The following is an 18,674-nucleotide window of genomic DNA, read 5'->3' on the forward strand; positions in this document are numbered from 1 at the left end:
TTTGCCACTATGACCACAGGTATGTCTGTCACCGGTCAAAGCTGACGAAATACTCCCGTTCACAACAAGCGTTTGTTTTCAACTGTTGTTTTTCCGAAAATCGGAGCATGACTGCACCATCACATGCGGATTTCAAATTGATCAGAGATTTTCATGCAGGTTGCATATTCCATTGTTGAACCTAAATGCATATTCCACGGTTCATAGATGGCATATTCTACCGGTTAATGATAATTTTTTTTTTCATCATAACTATTTATTGCCAGTATTTAAATGATGAGTCATATATAATATTAAATTAAGAGAAAAAAATCAGAATTAAAAATTTTTATTCTTTATACCATGAATGTATCAGAACGATTTCATATCCCTTGTGACGTCTCGGACAAATTCACGGCCGGACCCGCGGCCGGTCTCCAAATTCAGTGAGCATGGAATATCTCCCAAAATATTGAACCTAGCTCGATGAAACTTGGTACACATAATCGAAATTTAAAAAATTATCCCGAGCTAAACATCGCCGTTAGGCTCTAAGGATTATGTGTATCAAGTTTCGTCGAGCTACGTTCATTACTTTGGGAGATATTCCATGCTCATTGAATTTGGAGACCGGCCGCGGGTCCGGCTGTATATTTGTCCGAGACGTATCCCCTTGGATATCATGGGATAATTTCTCTCGTCATTTGTTCAGTCGATGTCGAATTGATGTTCGCTTTAAATTGGATTATTTATAAATATCTTACAGCTAATTCTTCTGTATATATGTAAATAATAATTTAGCACTGAAACTTCATCTGTGGCCAACGGACAGAGGGTTTCTAACAAGACTAATTTTTAACTTGTCACTTTCGCTTCCCGCTGACGCACACCTTATTGTCAGCTGCAATTCATGGCAACTAAACATCTTTTTCATTGATATAACTTCTAAAATATCGATTGCCCTGCACACACTCATGATAGATTTTCTTGAATTTCAGACATTTCTGCACTTGACTGGAAGCACGCTATCAATTTAAATGTTTTGCTTCTTGAGTCAATTTTTGTACGTCAAAAAAACGGACTTTCATAAGAAGCATAATATAAAGAAGAAATGAATAAAATGAGATTATACTCACGCAGGTAAAAAATTAACGATATTGAATATTTGCTTTAACCACGTTGCAAACTTTGTTGACACCCGAGTTCGCGGCATTTTGCATTAGCAAGTATTGATAACGATTAATTCGTACACGCTGTCGTCATATATAGGTGCGGAATCGGGTCGTTCATAGTCTATCTCATTCTGTACTTACACCGATTATTAAAATACCAGGGACTTCTGGCATGTGGCTTATTTTTTTTAGAAGTCCTCTGGAATTTCAGAAGCTCGGGAACATGGTTTCTGAAACCCATGCCTTCCAACCCAACTCGCTGTCTATGACTCAACTCAAGCCTGTTTATAGACAGCGAGTAGTTACGCAGGCAGAGTTCCTATGACTCTCTCACTAATGCTACTTTGTTTGGAGTTGAAGGAGCTCTGGAGACTCGTCCATGGTGGCCTCTTGACAGGATAATGTTCAGAGTTCGCGCAACTGTGAGTAAAAAGCCAGAGATACGACACTATAAAGAGGAGGCATATTATTAAGAGACTGGCAGACTGCTGCTACTCGACGATACAAACAATGAGATTTAATGCAAGAAATTTATTTGAATATATTTATATTTCATCCCAAGTTTGTGATACCTATGCCATGTACTTCTGCCCTACATGAGATTGTGGACTCTACTGAAGGCCTAGCCTGGAGTTGCTTCAAACAAGTTGTTCTAGCAGAGACAGTGAGTTTATATTTAAAAAACTCCTAGTGCGAATGGCCCACGATGAAGCGATCTCCGTTGCAGTTCGCCAAAACCTTGTACTTTCTGCATCTTGGAGATGCTAACGTGGTTCCTTTCTTCCTGCTGCCACATGCGGTCTATTTGAGACCTATGACGTCTCATGGACGTTTTCTTAATTTTCATTAGAGAGATTAAGACCTTTTGCTACGTTTAAAACTATTACTTAAATTTGGAAGCAATATGCTTCAAAGCGAGTGTGCCAAAAACCCTTACATTTGTGAACACACTCGCCGTTACGAGATGAAAAAAGTTTTTTTTCAACGATTTATTCAAGAATAAATTTTACAAAGGAAATGAGAAGAGACACACTTGCCATTCGAGATGGAAGGAGTTCTTTATCAGGCTTATAAAAAGACTTATTCTAAATTCGAAGTACTCACCATATTGCTCTGCTACTGCCCTCTCGACACAGTTCCGAGTAATTAAAAACGATGTGTGGCTCAAGTTCCAATACTTTAGTGGTCAATACATCATCACCATCTGTCAAATATATCATTAAGGTGCAATCACCGAGTGAGTTGAATCAATCATACAGCATTAGACGTACGACGGGGAAAGGAAACTTAACAATGCAGATGATTACTAAACAGCAGATAAGTAATTGAACATTTACGAATAACCAATTATTCTTCAATTACCGTATGCCATTACATCAGTATCTGCATTCAGGTTCCGAGCCAAGTTTTGAAGAACATAAGATGCAAAAATATTAGCTGTATCGGAGCAATCAGAAAACAAAGAGAAATATGTTGATCCATCAAAAAAAATAATTACACCTAGTGATAGGAAATGTCATGAACACTAATCATCGCGATGTTAAAAATAAAACCTATTTTTAAATCCTGCACAAATTCTACGCTGGTAAAAATAAATAGCGATTAATCAGAACTTAAATAGACTATAATATTACCAAGCCAATCAGATCTAAGTTTGAAAATTCACGTTGAGGAAATGAACACAATCTTGGACTCGGATAATATAAGGTTTCTGAGTATTGACTGGCAATCTCAAATGTCAAATCACTAAAATGAATACAGGCAGGAATAAACTACAATAGCAACGTATCCAGTTTCTAGAAGGCAGTTAATTAAAAAAGAGCGACTTCGAGCGATTGCACTACCACCGTATCATGAGTTCAGTAAATGCTCCAGAAGGTTTGCTCAATGACGCGTCGAGAACAGAACCAAGTAACTGATATGCTGCATAATTCCTTCAGTCTTAGAACTGCAACGTTTTGTTAATCATATCTGCAGGAGTTTAATCATTATGGCAACGCAACATCATCTTGGCCCTCTCTCATTCCGATGCCAAGGAAAAATGATACGGGAGTCGTTCGTAACTATACCAATATATGAAGGAATGCACTACTGCTTACGACAGAGGCGATGGAAGACACATTGGCAGCACCTCATTTTCACTTGGGCTTTTGGAATAAATTAGTGAACACACAGTACACGTAGACGCCATGTAGTGAGGAATAATCTTCGTTACATGTCATCCAGGACACGGTAAAAACCTACACTTGTATCTAAACCGAGTCAATGAGCAATTATAGTAAATCCATATCAATTTTTGCGAACAACAACGTGACCCGTAAATGTTCAAGGCCCTAATGTAGTGAACGTAAAAAATTGTAGATTCCTCCACTAACTCCAACGAAACAAGATTCGACAGTTCCGAGAATCTTTAGCTCAATATACTAACACAGTAATTAAGCAGATTTAAAAGAACTCTCAGCAGTAATGGATGAAAATTACCCACCGTGAATAAATTGCTTACCCAAGAATACAAAAAATATTTCTATCTGACACTAATGCTATAAAGATACATCATGTGAAAAGCCAGTTGATAGAGTCGAATACTTATAAATAAACTTCACAGTTCATTAAGATCCTCTAATGGAACTCCTGAAAAAGCATGCGACAGCAACTCTTTTAAATCAAGTTCCTTTCCATCATTTTTTAACCTCATTAAAAAAAACTAAAGAACTCAGAAACCCTCGGTCTAACATTAACTCGTAATGAGTTTTGAGACATAGCACGACTGATATTACAGGCTCTTTTAGCGAGCAAGCACACCTCAAAGTTATGCCATAGTAAACCTATTCAATGCTAAACAGTACGAGATTTAATCGCTAAACCGACGAGCTTGCAAACATGGAGGGCGCAGAGCTTGGGTACGGGTTATTGCTGGCGTTCGTTTCGATCTCTTTCGCAAGCTTGGACATAATATCCTTGTAGATGAGGGGGTCGATGTTCTTAGACAATACGTACAGTATCCACCAGTCACCGATTCTTGTTTTCGACGTGAAGGCCTCCAGTGCTTCCATCGGCACGGCTCTACAATTAATGAGAGTGTTCAAGTACCTAGTGTGGCTGACTTCAAATTATTATAAAAAATCAAAGACCAGCTTATTCACAATTGATGCTTGAAACTACAGTAAAATGTACGTAGAGAAATCAGATTACACGAGGAACAAGTGAGAATTTCAGAAAACAAGAATAACTTAACTCAACCAAAAATATCCAATTGAAAGCACCAGACCGTGTTATTAGCCTCTAATGAATCTAAGTCGATGCTAAATAATATCATTATGAAAAAATTGTTATATAAAAGGCCAAGTGACTATGACACTAACCTGTTGTGCTGGTGCATGACTCGCGGTCTCAGTCCAGGCAATGCGAGCAACATGATACGGTAGACGATCAGGAGGCCGAACAAAGTGGCCAAGAAAATGAACCAGAACCACTGCAGGATGAAGATCTTCTCGTTGAGGATGTTGAGCGGCAGCAGGCAGAAGGCGTCGTGCCGTTCAATGCTGCCCGAGGATCCGTACTTGTGGAAGATGCACTTCGTCATTCGAGGGAATATGTAAATCATCGGGTCAACGCGCTCCGTTTGATCCATGTTGCTGTAGTTCACCACCTGTAAGCAAAAGCCGTTTTACCAACAGAATATGTACATGAAATAATGCGAATGCATAAATTAATACACTGAACCGCAAAATACATGGTCAGCAATTCAAATCAGAACCAAGATAATGAATGAAGTGCTCTGACTTTCCTGCCAACAGTGAACAAAAAAGTCAAGTTATAACGTCATAAATCTACAAAATTATAATACGATTTGATCCAGACCACGGGTAAAATTAACTCAACGAATCCGAGCTATTGAAACGAGGTGTCAGCAGCAGCTGAAAGGTAAGTTCCCCAAGGTGACTCACCATGAATAACGATAAAACGAGAGTGAAATTCCATGCATGCCTTTGGAGGTTCTCAAGTAGTGAACTTAATTTTGACTGCCAAGTTCTAGCACAAAGCGCAATTTTGTAGAATATATACCGAGCACAGATCGTTCATGCTGGGAGCTCCATTAAAATGCCTGCAAGTTCGCTAGACTGCACTCTAGTAAAAATGCTAAAGTGTGGCGACATATACACCTGCTTCATCAGACTTGAGCAGCAAAAGGACACCTGTATACGGCTGACGTACGTTACAGCTGTCGCACAGCGAGAGTTCTTACATTATCTCTCAAGTCTCCATTCATTGAGCGTGATGGAATGTAGCTCAGGATAATTCGACAGGGCAGAAACGAAGAAGATTAAAACGGATCAAAATATAAAAATAAGGCTTCCCGTAGGTACAAGGAGTCATCAGTATTTCAGTAAGTCAAGCTATTATTTGCTTCCAGCAGAGCTGAACTGATAACTTAATGCAAAATTATGGCTTCCATTCAATAAACTAGAAACCAAATTCCCTCAACTTCCCTCAAAGTAGATGACTTAATCGCGAATGATAGAATCGTGAAAGTTTGTAGATATTTGCACTCTGAAAAAAATGTGTAGACTAGTTACTTGCCAAACCTTAACGAAGGGGTTTCAAAAGTTCCTGTCAACACAACAGTTTGAAAAAAACGGTCTAAGTGAAATTTTTATCAATATCTCTTTATAATAAACAGCTGTAATATTTTTCTTCCTCTCTAAGAAATCAACTAACAAGATCCCCTCTGTATCCCAGAAGACAATGACCATAACCTTCCCTCCTGAACGCTCAGATTTTGCTATGACGGACCCGCTTATTCCTCCCCTGAACAGCCACTGCTTCGATAAAGTTTTGTCTGCTGATCTGGGCGCAACAGCCAAGGAACCCATCGAGCAAAGAGCTCAGTCTCAAACTGTCCTACATAATTATGCGTGCGGAACCCATGTTGATGCTGAGGCTGTCTGCTACTGATTCGGTGGTAATTCGCCCGTCTTTTTCAATAACATCACGAACAACATAAATGCTTTTCCTACAAACTGATGTGCGAGGCCTGTCTCTAAAGAGGTCATCTTTGGTCTCATTTCTTAGGCTTATGGAACGACTAATCCATCTGTAGGTTCCTGATTCATTTGAGGCGCTGTCACCATAAACTTATTACCATAAACTTAGAAAACTTAGCGAGTCAATGATTGGGCCGTTCTTCCACCCAAGCTTCACCATGAATTTGACGTTTGACCTGGGCTCGATTTCAGCACATGCCATGTTGCATGAACGGTTGTTGCTTTTAAAACAGCTCACCGCGTTTGTAACATCAATTTACGGTAATGGTTCATGTGAAAACACGTTATAAAGCATTGATACAGGATCGTTCTGATGCATTTGCATCATATCCTGTTCGTAGAATTTTCAGTTATGTCCATTTCCCACACATTTTTTGAAATCGGAAAACATGGAATGAACCTTGGAAAGTAAATTTTGAAAGGCTACTTGGAAAAAGCCTCCTCGTATTACAATCATTAGGCAATTCATCATTCGCAGTAACTTGAGTTATGAGACGTGAGTGAGAAGTGAGAGCTCACCTCTGTACCGTAGGTGAGGAACTGATGGCCCAGGAATGTGTCCACGAAGTACATTTGCAGAATAAGGTTGACGAAACAGAATAATTCACACCCCCAGTATTTGAAGACGTAGCCATTATGCATCTGAAGTGAAAAAGAAATCGGTTATAACCCATTCGTCTGGGATACATTTACAGTCTTCAATGCTATTTGCACCTAGTGGCTTGAGACAGAGAAGTCCCGTCAGTCGCGAAAGGGTTAAACCTACAGTTCACAACACTTAAAAATATGCGAACAAAAGGGACTAGTATAGTCTTCTATATAATTCTATAGTCTAGTATATATTTTATATTTATTTTTCTATTGGAAGGATCGCCGCTTACTAAGGCTGAAAATCAGAATGTGAACCAACTTGGCAGTTCAGTGCGAGAAAACAATTAATTTAACTCTCAAATCGCCGCCTTATTTCGAAGTTCGAAACCAGGCGGCAAGTTGCAATTCTGTTTGAAATTAAATTTTAGAAAGAAGGACGATTATAAGTACGTCTACAGGTACAACAATTTTTCTCTGCATAGCTTCCCAGTTGCCCGGGAGAAGTCGCAGAATCTTCTATGCATACAAAAAATATTTATCATCATAACTGAAAATGAAGTTTTTGCACACACAACAAAATAGACCGACGCGTACGATTGAGTTTCATATATGGATCATTTCTTATGGACCTCAATTTGGTACGTTACATTTTTCATCAGAAAAAAATACTACGCCTTCCTACATGGACGCGGTAAAACAGAACCACGCGTAAAGTTGAGTTACATAAATAGATAATTTCTTGTAGGTCTCACCTTTATATGTGTGATGATATACTCGACCACAACCTTCTTTCTGTCGCCGACATCCTCGTCCTTGTAGAGCGTCTTGTTGAGTCCGTTAGCGATGCTTCCCATGAGTCCCCCCTCGACGGTGTTCCATATTAGCTTCGGTAAGTAGAACAAGGCGGCCTGCAAAAAAAATAAGCAATATTAATACATTCATGCAAGGTTTTAAAAAATAAATTAGATTAATTTTAGTAGGTAAAATATAATATTGTAAAAGAAACTATTATAACAAGATAACTACTTTAGATACTCATGAACGCAGTCTTGAAAAACAAGAACAATGTAATTCCTTGAAAATATTTATAAGTATATTAAACGGCTGAGTGCCATGGCGAGATAAAGTGTCCAGCCAAACATCCCGAGGATTTGCAAGCAAAGTGAATTTTATTTAGCAGTTAATCTCAGGCACATATCTCCGCAATTACTGCACACGTCCATGCAACAATGAAATTGTTTCTCATATATAATCATCCTGCCTCTCTTTCCACTGCAGCTGACGACTCAACGTTCATTTTGTGTATTAAAATCTAATCGAGAGGGAACCTAGCCAAGCACAGGGCTAGATATTTATTATAGAAAAATTAATCAAAAGTTTACATCATCATTCGATTGAACTATAAATCTAAAGAAAGTACTAGAAAAAGAAAGCCCCAATTACCATGCCTCGTAATAAATGAATTACTAACTGCAGGAATACATCTGAATGCATTAACGTTCTATCCTTATTATATTAACGAAAAGACATATATATTGTTCATTGGTGCAGAAAACCGTTGATGGCAAATACCACAGTTTTGTATATCATATAAACATCTTGTACAACTATACCCTCATAAATAGTTTATAGGTGAAAAGGTGGCTGGCGAGGCACACACCGCAGAACCTCGCACTTCGCAGACACGCTATAGGCCTACGAGACAATCATTCTTATCGCAACGAAAGATTAGAGTGCGCCACGCTTCACAGCGATCACTGATACCAGAGTCCCAGATTACTTCATAACAACCATGATAATATATTCCCTATTAGTTATTGCTTAACCAGTTGAAGAAGGAGTAAAATTAATTAAATTCGGGTCACAAATCGAGGAATATTTTATCACCGAGTCAACGTGTGACCTAAAAGTTAATTTAATTCAAGAACGTGCGCTACATCAAACCAATCACATTAACCTATAAGTCAAACCATATTTTTCCACAATAAAATCAGAGGTTGGTCACGATACACTCTATTCAACAAAGATGACAGCATAACGCAATGTTGGCTAACGTAGAAGCCGGTTAATAGTTACTTAGCATCAAACTGCATTATTTCAACACGTTGACTACGATTGCTTCATCTTGTACTATTATTTCATTTTTTTTACTGTTTTTAAGCAGGGTTGCCAGACGGTCATTTTTTCCGGACAAATTCCGTTATTTAGATTTTCTCAATTGCGTCGGCCGGCTAAAATTTATGATAGGGGTACTTCCTAATTAAATTTTAAATACTGCAAAAAGAAAATAAATGGAATTTTTATAGCGGAATCTACAAATAAACTAGTATACATTGAATTATCGGCCTTTTTTGTTCTCGGATTTGGCCGATTTTAGGCAACCTGAATTATGTACCACTACCTTCTGGAGAAATACATTTCGTGGTACGCATATGTACCAATACGTAGTCAACGTGTTAAAGAAGTCAAGGAATCAAAGACGATGTGATTATGCTCATCATAATATCTCACACTGCCATGTCAAAATAATACGTCACGAACAAGGCACCCGGGAACGTCGGAATGTTGATGCCGCGCAGTTAATAGATCCAGGAACAGTCGAAACATTCTAACGAAGTCCAGTGTTGGCACTAACATGGGCTGGATGAACTATAAGACAGCTGCACCAGGCGCTGTTAGTCAGGTGATGCAGAATCCGAGGCACAAAAAACATACAAGTTGCTGGCGTAGAAAGAGCCCAATAGGAACATAATTCTGCTTTGAAAGCTCGTTTCAGTGAACAAACAGCCAAGTTTACGATGTTGAAAACTTCATGACTGCACTTTGCACACGTCAATTGATCAATCGCATTTCTATACTTCTTTGCATCTCATGACTCTGTTGCATTCTTTAAAATACGTAACATTTCACGAAAATAAGAATAGAATGAGAGTTACGAGACTCACTCCCTATAGCATCGCCCAGAAGTCATCGAGGAGTTTCCAGTTAGTAAGCATCAAAGGTCTTCAAACTTTAGACTGAAAACAAACCTTACTTGACAAGCATAATTGCGACTATCGACCAACCTTAAAAAGACTCATAGCTTAACCTTCAAACATATATATATATAGTCGCCCACGTTGCCCCGTCACCCTCTCATAGGAAATGCCGGTATCTTCGATCACCATCGCTAACCAATCTCTGCGCCACCTCTACCTTTGTACCAACCGTCATTTCCAACGAGCGTTACTTCTATATCATTTATGTTGATTCAATTTCAATTACATAGTATATATTATTATATAATTACTATTTACTTATTTCAATTTATGATGGTGAAAGTGATTCAAATGATAATGTCAGCAGATATTGGAAGCATATTATCCACCGAATAAAATATTTAAAAATATATCAATTCACATAACATGTACTTAGCTGTTTACCAATAAAATATCAATTAAATATCAAAAATACAGTTTCTTCCATTAGAAAATACCTTTTACAATATCGATGCAATGTTCAAAATCAAAGGGGTAAAATTAAATTATTACAGGCAAATAATTTTGAATTCGGATGTCACAAGTCGATTATTCAACGCATACTTTAGTTATAATTTCGTAAACGGAAGAATTAATTCTTGTAGCACTCATGATTCGGAATGCAAATAAAACACTATACTTACATTTTCAAGTTAGGATTGCAACAAAGAAATAATAGCGAAGATAGATCAGGGGTCGTACTATCGGAAATTATTACGAGATCGTAACTCGATCTCGTGACGAGATATAGGCAGTATACGGCAGTATATACATATATACGGCAGTATATATCTCGTGACGAGATATAGGCAGTATACGGCAGTATATATCTCGTGACGAGATATAGGCAGTATACGGCAGTATATATATACTGCAGTATATATCTCGTGACGAGATATAGGCAGTATAAGTATACGGCAGTATATATATACGGCAGTATATATCTCGTGACGAGATATAGGCAGTATACGGCAGTATATATATACGGCAGTATATATCTCGTGTAGAGATATATAGACGAGAGATAGGCCGCTAAGTGCACTAATAGGAACCTGCGTACATTTAAGAAAGTTTTGATAGTACATATTCAGGTTCTCAAAAAAACATTATTTCGTAACAAACGCAGTAGCCTCGAAATTTCTTTAAAAAGGCCACTATCATTAAAAACATTTATTATTGTGAAAATCTTTACGGAATTGCAGGGTAGGCCATAATTTAAAAACAGTTTCTCGTTATTGCTAACGAACGAACATGTGCGATTTATAGTTTATAGGATAGGTTCTATACACAAAAATTTACTAAAAATATCTGTGCAAGGATAAATATCAATTAGCAGCAACGATAAACAATAAAACATAAAATACGTCACGTTTTTTGTTTATAAAATGTTCAAAAATTACGATATCAAAATGTCAGGGGTTTCCCTTATTTTTTCAAAGCCCTGAAGATGCTCAGTGATGAGCAAAACGCGTCAGCGGATTTTAAAAATATATTTTTTGGAGAAATATTAAGATTTATTGATCCTATCATTGTAACCATTATTAGAAATTTAGAAAAACTCAGCTACAAGGGAATTTTCTATAAAAATGGCTTCCTTTTCAACAAAACCTGTCAAAATGAGGGGCTCTGTCCTAAATATATATCTTGATACATACTACCCGAGTCTGCGGGACTCGAGTGTTCAATGATCGAGATAGAATAATCATTCACCACGTTCAGGAACAAATGTCAAGCCAGGAGAAATAGCGACATGAGTTCGGGAAAAACAAATGGAACAAATTTCTATTCGTACAATGTCGAATGCCGCAATCATGTAGTTAGAACATTTCTCCGTTGCGTTAGAAATAAGACACAGTATAAACGAGTATAATTCCTATGTTGCATTATAACGTGTCGAAAGTATACAGTGTATATGATGTCCGTATAGCATAAGAACGTCTAGAAATAAAGCACTGACCTGGAAGCAGAGGAAGAACACCACCCACTGGTAGTAGTTATGGAACGTCCACTTGGCCTCGAGCTCTTCTTCAGTATATCCCTCGGGCGACAGAACGCCTGGCTGGGCTACCGACTTGCCCACCTCTCTGAGGAAGCATTTATACGAAAATGTTCGTCATTATAAATATCAGATTACTTCCATTAACATGTAGCTATCATTATAAACAGCAAATTACTTTCGTTAACATGTAGCTATCATTATAAACAGCAAATTACTTCCGTTAACATGTAGCTATCATTATAAACAGCAAATTACTTCCGTTAACATGTAGTTATCATTATAAACAGCAAATTACTTTCGTTAACATGTAGCTATCATTATAAACATCAAATTACATCCGTTAACATGTAGTTATCATTATAAACAGCAAATTACAAAAATTAATTTGGAGATATCGATTAAAACATCCAATTACTTTTATTAGTTTTGAGCGTCCATTAAAACAGCAAATTACAAGAATGTGGAGCTATAATTTTTGGAGTAATCCTTAAAGCAACAAATTATTTATTCAATTGCAAGCGATCATCGAAAAGATCAAATTACCTTCACTAATTGGAGCTTTGAAACTTCAACCGTAAATATTTGATAAATGAACAAGTTTTGTTCTTTAAAATTTAGTTTATTCAAGTTTAAGCCGTTACGTCAATATTGACGAAACGGGCGGTCGAGATTAAATTTAAACTAGAAGGGCAATTTCAACTGAATTGATCTGCGATACCTTTAATCTCGAGCGAATATCATTCTGTTTTTCGTCATGGTAGTCACCCCACTACAGAATCAACTAAACTTTGAAACGAACTTAACTTCAGTAAACTTCGAAAGAATTATGACGGTATGAATTTATCAGATGATCTGCATGAGAAACTACACTAAAGCTGAAATGGCTTGTAATGTCTGCGAACCACGATGAAAAAATTCAAATATTAAGCTATTTTTTGATGCTTTTTGAAATTCATAATAGACTTTAATTAACAATGCTAGATGGACAATTTTTAACAGGTGCTTTAGGCAATTCAGAAGATCTTCATAATAATTAAATTAATACTTTAGATTAAAAAAAATATTCACCAACGTGCAAAAAATTTCTTGCATGTCACTGAGCAAGGAACACTTTCACAAATTCGTTAGTAAATAAAAGCACATTAATATTATGAATGAATGAAATACCAAAATGAATATGAGAGTAGCCAAACTATGTAATAAAACAGTGCACAAGTTAATATGGTTATCTAAGCATGCACATGCACGTTAGTACTATCCTAACATGAAGCTTAGAAGGCATGCAAGACAAAAGCGTGCAACGTAGTAGAGCTGACACAGCAAAATATACGACTAGTAAGCGGCGAGCAGAAGCTTGAAAATCTTTAAACAATCTTCAACAATAGCTGAATTGCACGTGAATGATGACAAAGACAAGTTCATAGAGAAACTTTAAATCTGTGATAAACGGACATTCAAGATAAAATTTTGTACACACGGACGCGACATTTCAACAATATTGCTCTGCGATACCATTCATCCAGAACATTCGAGTTACATTTCGTTCTGTGATTGATGGTATGCTGATGTTGTACATCATGTCTAAAATGAAGATTCGTCCATTTCCGTCAACTGCTCTGGTGAGAAGCTGGATAAAGAAATTTCACGACGATATAAAGAAAAAATGAAATACTCCAAAATATTTCCGGTTGTAAGGCCTCCAGGAACGAAAATCGGCAGAGTGAAACGTTAAAGTAAGGAAAAGGATAAAAAGTTAAAGACATTTATTTATTAAAAACGAAACTGTGCCCTACATAAGCTCATATCCACTCCCTGAGCTGGTCGGCAATAATTAATAATACAAAGTTCAAGAAACAAAAGATAAAAGATAATTAACTACGATTCTTAAAAAGCATTAGCTCAATTAAGTGTGCTTAGAGGTAAACAATATGCTACGAAGAAGAGACTGGAATGAAAAATTACACGTTATTTTCAAGTTACACATATTTGAAAAGTTTGATATAATAAAGTTATATTACTAGGCTGAGGCTACGTGATCATACAGTAATACATCAGTGTACTGTGTCAAGTCAGAGGATTATCACAAAAAAGTCTCGTGACACTAAAATAGTCATGTTCTGCGTCATGTTCTGAAAAATGAAATATTCATAAGCAATCCGGCAAGTTTCGGAGACCACATCAAACAAAGGTGTAAACATTCTAACTGGTTATTTGGTCGCGCTTCATCCATAAGCCTACATGCGTAGTATTGAGTTTGTGTACGTAAGACGTATACTAAATTATTAATTTAAATAGAATTAATCAGTCCCAATTAGTGAAGTTCGTTTTCTAAAAAGTTAGCTCACTTTATTAAGTTAGGCATGACTAAGTCGGACAATGAGCATTAAATGCAGTTTCCATAATCAGACGTCAAAACCTGAGGTTCTAAAAAAATTAAAGAACCGAAAATAAAATGAAAACTAGAGATTTGTCCTTCCAGACTCAAGCACGCATCTACATCAAGTCAATAAAGGTAGTGTTCAAATACGCAATGTCGATTAAATGAAATTAAAGAGCAATACCGTACAAGATTATTACATAGAAGGAAAAAGGAAGTGCATTTGCTCCACACGTTGAACGCATTTCTACACGTGTTGCGTGTAAAACTAATCAAGTGAATGCATGGGTGGCGTGTGTAGTTAGGACGCGCAGTTTTAATTCAAATAATTAAGAAAATAAGTACGGAAAGTGATGAGGTTCGCAAGCGGAAACGTAAAATCGTTAGCTGAAATTTATTTCCGAACTAACGCCACTGAGTGGGACTCGAAAGCGATGCATTTGCTGCCTGACTGGGTTCAGGGGTAATTAATGTAGGTTGAGCTAACAATAAACAATCGTGAAAGATTTTGATAATTTATTTTTCACACACCTATACAGTTTTTCACACAAAATTTCAAGGTAAATTGAAGAGGGTATAACAAATAATTCCGATGGTAATGTCCTTCAATGAAATTATACTGAAGTCTTAATCCACCACAAAAAAAATTCATGCAGGATACTATTCACAGAACTTCGACAATTACTGTGACCTTGTACAACAAAGTTGGGGCACCAGGGTATGACAAACTTTAGTTTTAGCAACACATTCAGTGGCTCTCTTCCCAGTTATTCGGGGATTGAATAAGCCTATGGACGTTACACAAATAAAGGTTAACCACCGCAAACCGTAGGATAAAAGATTAACCACCGCAAACCTGAGGGCTTGCCTAGTCCTGCAGCAACATTGCATTTCGCTTATTGCGACAGAAACAGGGATAAAAAATAGGAGTGATGCTACGCATTAAAAGAAAAACTACGTCAGTCAAAGCTACAACCAAACTACGACAAGCTACTCACACGCACCATTAGTTCAAATCTCACCTGTACTGGTAATCCTGTATCGTAAATGTGGATTTAATCCAACAGTAAGTGGTCACCACATTGCCAGGCAAGTCTGACAAACAGGAAATAGTTTCACCGAAGAACTCGTTCGCTGTGAGGAACACTGAAGATCCAATAAGCATTGCGACGGTGAACTGATAATGTAGGCGGAATATGCTGCTCTCGCTCGGGTATTCATCCCGGGCAAGGAAGGCCTTCAAACCTCCTGCATATCTCAGAGCCATTGCTCCAATTTACCCTGAACTGCAATATCTTAAAAGTACCTATCGTAATCAAGTCACAAAAGACAAGGCGCATCAACTGGCTGAAATAAGAAGCAATGATGAGACATTCAAATGAATTTATCTACACTGCATAATTTAACTGTTGCCTAAAAGCCAAGCACAATTTTCAGCTAGTTAATTTTAGGTGGAAGGTTAGTTCAGCGCAGAATATTTCCAGACGTATCTGCATTAAATAAGAAGTAGCAAGCAGAAAATTCACTACATTATTTAATTTAGGCTTGTATAATAAAAACAAATCAATAGCATATATTTTGCACCTGGCCAAGAGGCCAAAAGCCAAGACATGATGGGGAGATGCATGGATTGTAAATGAAATGAACCTTGAAGCCATAATAAACCGCCCATGAAATAGATTCACAAATAACCATAGATCCAATATTTAAAAAAGAAAAACAACCTCATCCTGGTAGGCTGCTTGAAAAAGAGTATGAAATGTGGAAAAACTAAATAACCAATGTTCCAATATAATGAGTTTTCCTGTGAACAACATTAATTTGTACCAAATGTTCCTGATCAGAATGACCCAGTGATGAAATTCTTACAAGCTTTTGCTAACCAAACCTGTTTAAATATTTAAGTGATTGCAGCAACAAAACCACCTTTAAACCTTGATAAGAGTATGAGAAATTGTCTTCTGTATCCCATTATGAAAAAATATATTACTAATGGGTGAAGAAAAAAATGGAAATGATTTTTCAGTAATTAAATTTTGACCCCAAACATCATCATTAAATTTAAATGCCTGGGTATTTTTGAAGAGTGTATGTTCAAAGTTGTTGCAAACAACATGCAGGCAGCAATGTTATAAGCAATTAATAATGTCTTCTGAACATCAAGAGCTGGAAAATAGGCAAGTGCAACATATATATAGTTCACACTGTCACACATTTGAGCTTAGTAAGCATCCTTCCAAATTTTTAATAAATTGCAATTTTAGGCCAGTTTAAAATGCAACATAGGCTAAATCAAAATTTGAAACAGTTCAGCTCTTGGATTGCAAAAATATATCAAAGTATTTAATTTACTGTGTAAATGGGATACCAAAACTCTTTATTTCAACAGAGTGAGATGTCTGAGCAAAAAGCTTATGCCATGTACACTTGTACCATGTTGTACATAGTCTTTAGTGTTTAGTGATAATGCTAGCTGAAATATTTTAATCGAGGAAAGTGCTTGAACATACAAAAAATAAAAATGACTAAGCTTTTTATTAGTAATACACTTGGCCTTATATTTCAAGAAAAATAAACATTATATTGGCAAATCATCCATTTTTATTTTAGTTGTGGCACTTGACTTGACGGTGTTCACAGTTCTCAAAAAAAAAAAATAATTTGGCCAGGATTAAATTCTGAAGAAGTCAATAGCATCAATATGTTTGAAGTAGAAAGCCTCAAAGGGGTTAGCTATGCATATTTGATACCTCAAGTAAATATAGGACTAATCGGTGCTAAAACGGTACTCTAGTAACAACAGATAATGATATATAGGCTAATTGTGAGGAATCAACTTTGGTCTTTAGTCTCACTTATTTCTTACTCAGCAGTATGTAGCATGGCAAATTTAGGTATAAACTTTTTGTGCGTTTCTGGAAACTTACAAGCGCAAACGCCCTTTATAACTAGTAATCTTTTGTCCATTGAGCAGATACAAAAAAAAAAAAAAATGAAAAATGTACGCTACCTCTAAGGCTCTATTCGGCCAATTCGCGTAACTCCGCGCTTCTTCGTGGATCGATATCTGTTCTGGACTGTTTATTTAATTATTCAATCATATTCGGCGACATGAGTTTCTCCTCACCTGTACTGGTAATCATCCATTGTGAAGGTGGATTTGATCCAGCAGTAAGTGTTGATCACATTGGCTTCAAGATCAGTCATGCAGTTGATGGTTTCGCCAAAAAATTCGTTCGCGGTTAAGAATATAGAACCACCAATGCACAATGCAGTCGTGAATTGATAATGAAGGCGAAAAATGCTGCTTTCACTTGGGAATTCACCCCGAGCAAGCAGGTCTTTTAAAGACCCTACATATGCGAACGCCATAGCCGCCGGAGCTTAGAAGCTCTCAAGAGAATCACAGAGTTGAACGTCACACACCTACTCGCCCCACAGCTGTCAGCGCACTAAACGCACGCACTGGCAGGATTCCGGGAGGCATCCCCCAAATACACCCCCACCTTAGGATTAACCAGCAATGAGACACGCCGCATGAGAGGGATCTCTTTACACGACTCGTTGAAATCTTCATAATTTAACATATAACTGACGCGTGCAAGAGAATTTTACGAAAAATCTAATGGACTACAAGGTTCCGTTTCTCACTGAGGTGCTGTTTCTCTAGCTAACTTTACGAATAAGTTGAATAACTAGTATTAACTTGTGGTGTTCGTGCATAAAGCGACTTTTAGCAACAAGGAAATGCTAGCCTCGTACCGGCTCCCGCTGAAGCGGTCCTGCTGCTACAATGGAGCAGTCAGGAACCCCCAAAAGTTCTAGAACGGTCCTAGTAGTGGGTGGGTACTAAACGCCAACATGTTTCTACAAAGACATGACCAGACGTACACTCAGCCCATTAAAAATTATTATTTCGTTTAAAAATATCATTGATTTATTGGAAGCAATATCTATACCTGATTTTTTAGATAAATCAGTCATCAAGGGAATTTTTTATGCATTTAATAATCAATAATATGAATGTTTCTGAAGTCGCATGAACCAGCAGAAAATCGTGCCTAATGTAATTCCTGTGAGCATCAGATTATTGAGGCACGCCACTATAAACCAGAAGCTTGCACTGGCATGCCGTAAATCGTATAACTCCACCCGGCACAGACTCATCAATTAAAAGGATTCGCATGTAAGAATTACCTCTAATGTTTACTTTAATTAATCTTGGCCATAATTCCTTACTTCAATATAACTTTACTGAGGAAGCGTTTTGTACACAAATTTCCAAGACCTCGCAGGAGTCTGCACTCTGTAGGAGCGAAGCGAAGCGACTCCTTCCTAAAACGTACGAAGCGACTAATAACAATAGTTATCCATACACAGAATTGCTTAATGAATTGTCAACCAATTTAAGTTGCATCACTTGAATTCCTTAAATCTTCTAAATGATAATATAATTCAAGAAAGATTGTTATTCTGACCATCCACTCTGGATTA

The 18,674-nt window shown here is 37.2% G+C and overlaps 1 protein-coding gene across 2 annotated transcripts; it reads right to left on the reverse strand.

Annotated features, from left to right (window-relative positions):
* Nucleotides 1-2,884: 2,884 nt before the first annotated feature.
* Nucleotides 2,885-17,644, reverse strand: LOC108677997 (innexin inx1). Of its 2 annotated transcripts, none has more exons than XM_018166321.2 (6): nucleotides 17,308-17,644; nucleotides 11,762-11,888; nucleotides 7,540-7,695; nucleotides 6,716-6,838; nucleotides 4,514-4,800; nucleotides 2,885-4,214 (listed from the first exon to the last, which is right to left on the reverse strand). In XM_018166321.2, the coding sequence occupies exons 1-6, from the start codon at nucleotides 17,550-17,552 to the stop codon at nucleotides 4,010-4,012; spliced, it is 1,143 nt and encodes a 380-aa protein (XP_018021810.1). In that variant the 5' UTR covers nucleotides 17,553-17,644; the 3' UTR covers nucleotides 2,885-4,009. The 2 variants fall into 2 exon arrangements, with proteins under 2 accessions (XP_018021810.1, XP_018021811.1); XM_018166322.2 differs by lacking the exon at nucleotides 17,308-17,644 and adding an exon at nucleotides 15,203-15,689.
* Between the last annotated feature and the right edge of the window lie 1,030 nt (nucleotides 17,645-18,674).

Source organism: Hyalella azteca, unplaced genomic scaffold (assembly GCF_000764305.2).
Source record: "Hyalella azteca isolate HAZT.00-mixed unplaced genomic scaffold, Hazt_2.0.2 contig5416, whole genome shotgun sequence".
NCBI lineage: Eukaryota > Metazoa > Arthropoda > Malacostraca > Amphipoda > Hyalellidae > Hyalella > Hyalella azteca.

Coding starts and splice junctions, on each gene's coding strand:
- LOC108677997 (XM_018166321.2), bottom strand. CDS start 17,552: ATGGCGTTCGCATATGTAGGGTCTTTAAAAGACCTGCTTGCTCGGGGT. Junction 7,696..11,761: donor TGTTCTTCCTCTGCTTCCAG/GTCAGTGCTTTA, acceptor TTTTTTTTGCAG/GCCGCCTTGTTCTACTTACC. Junction 6,839..7,539: donor ATATCATCACACATATAAAG/GTGAGACCTACA, acceptor TTTTCACTTCAG/ATGCATAATGGCTACGTCTT.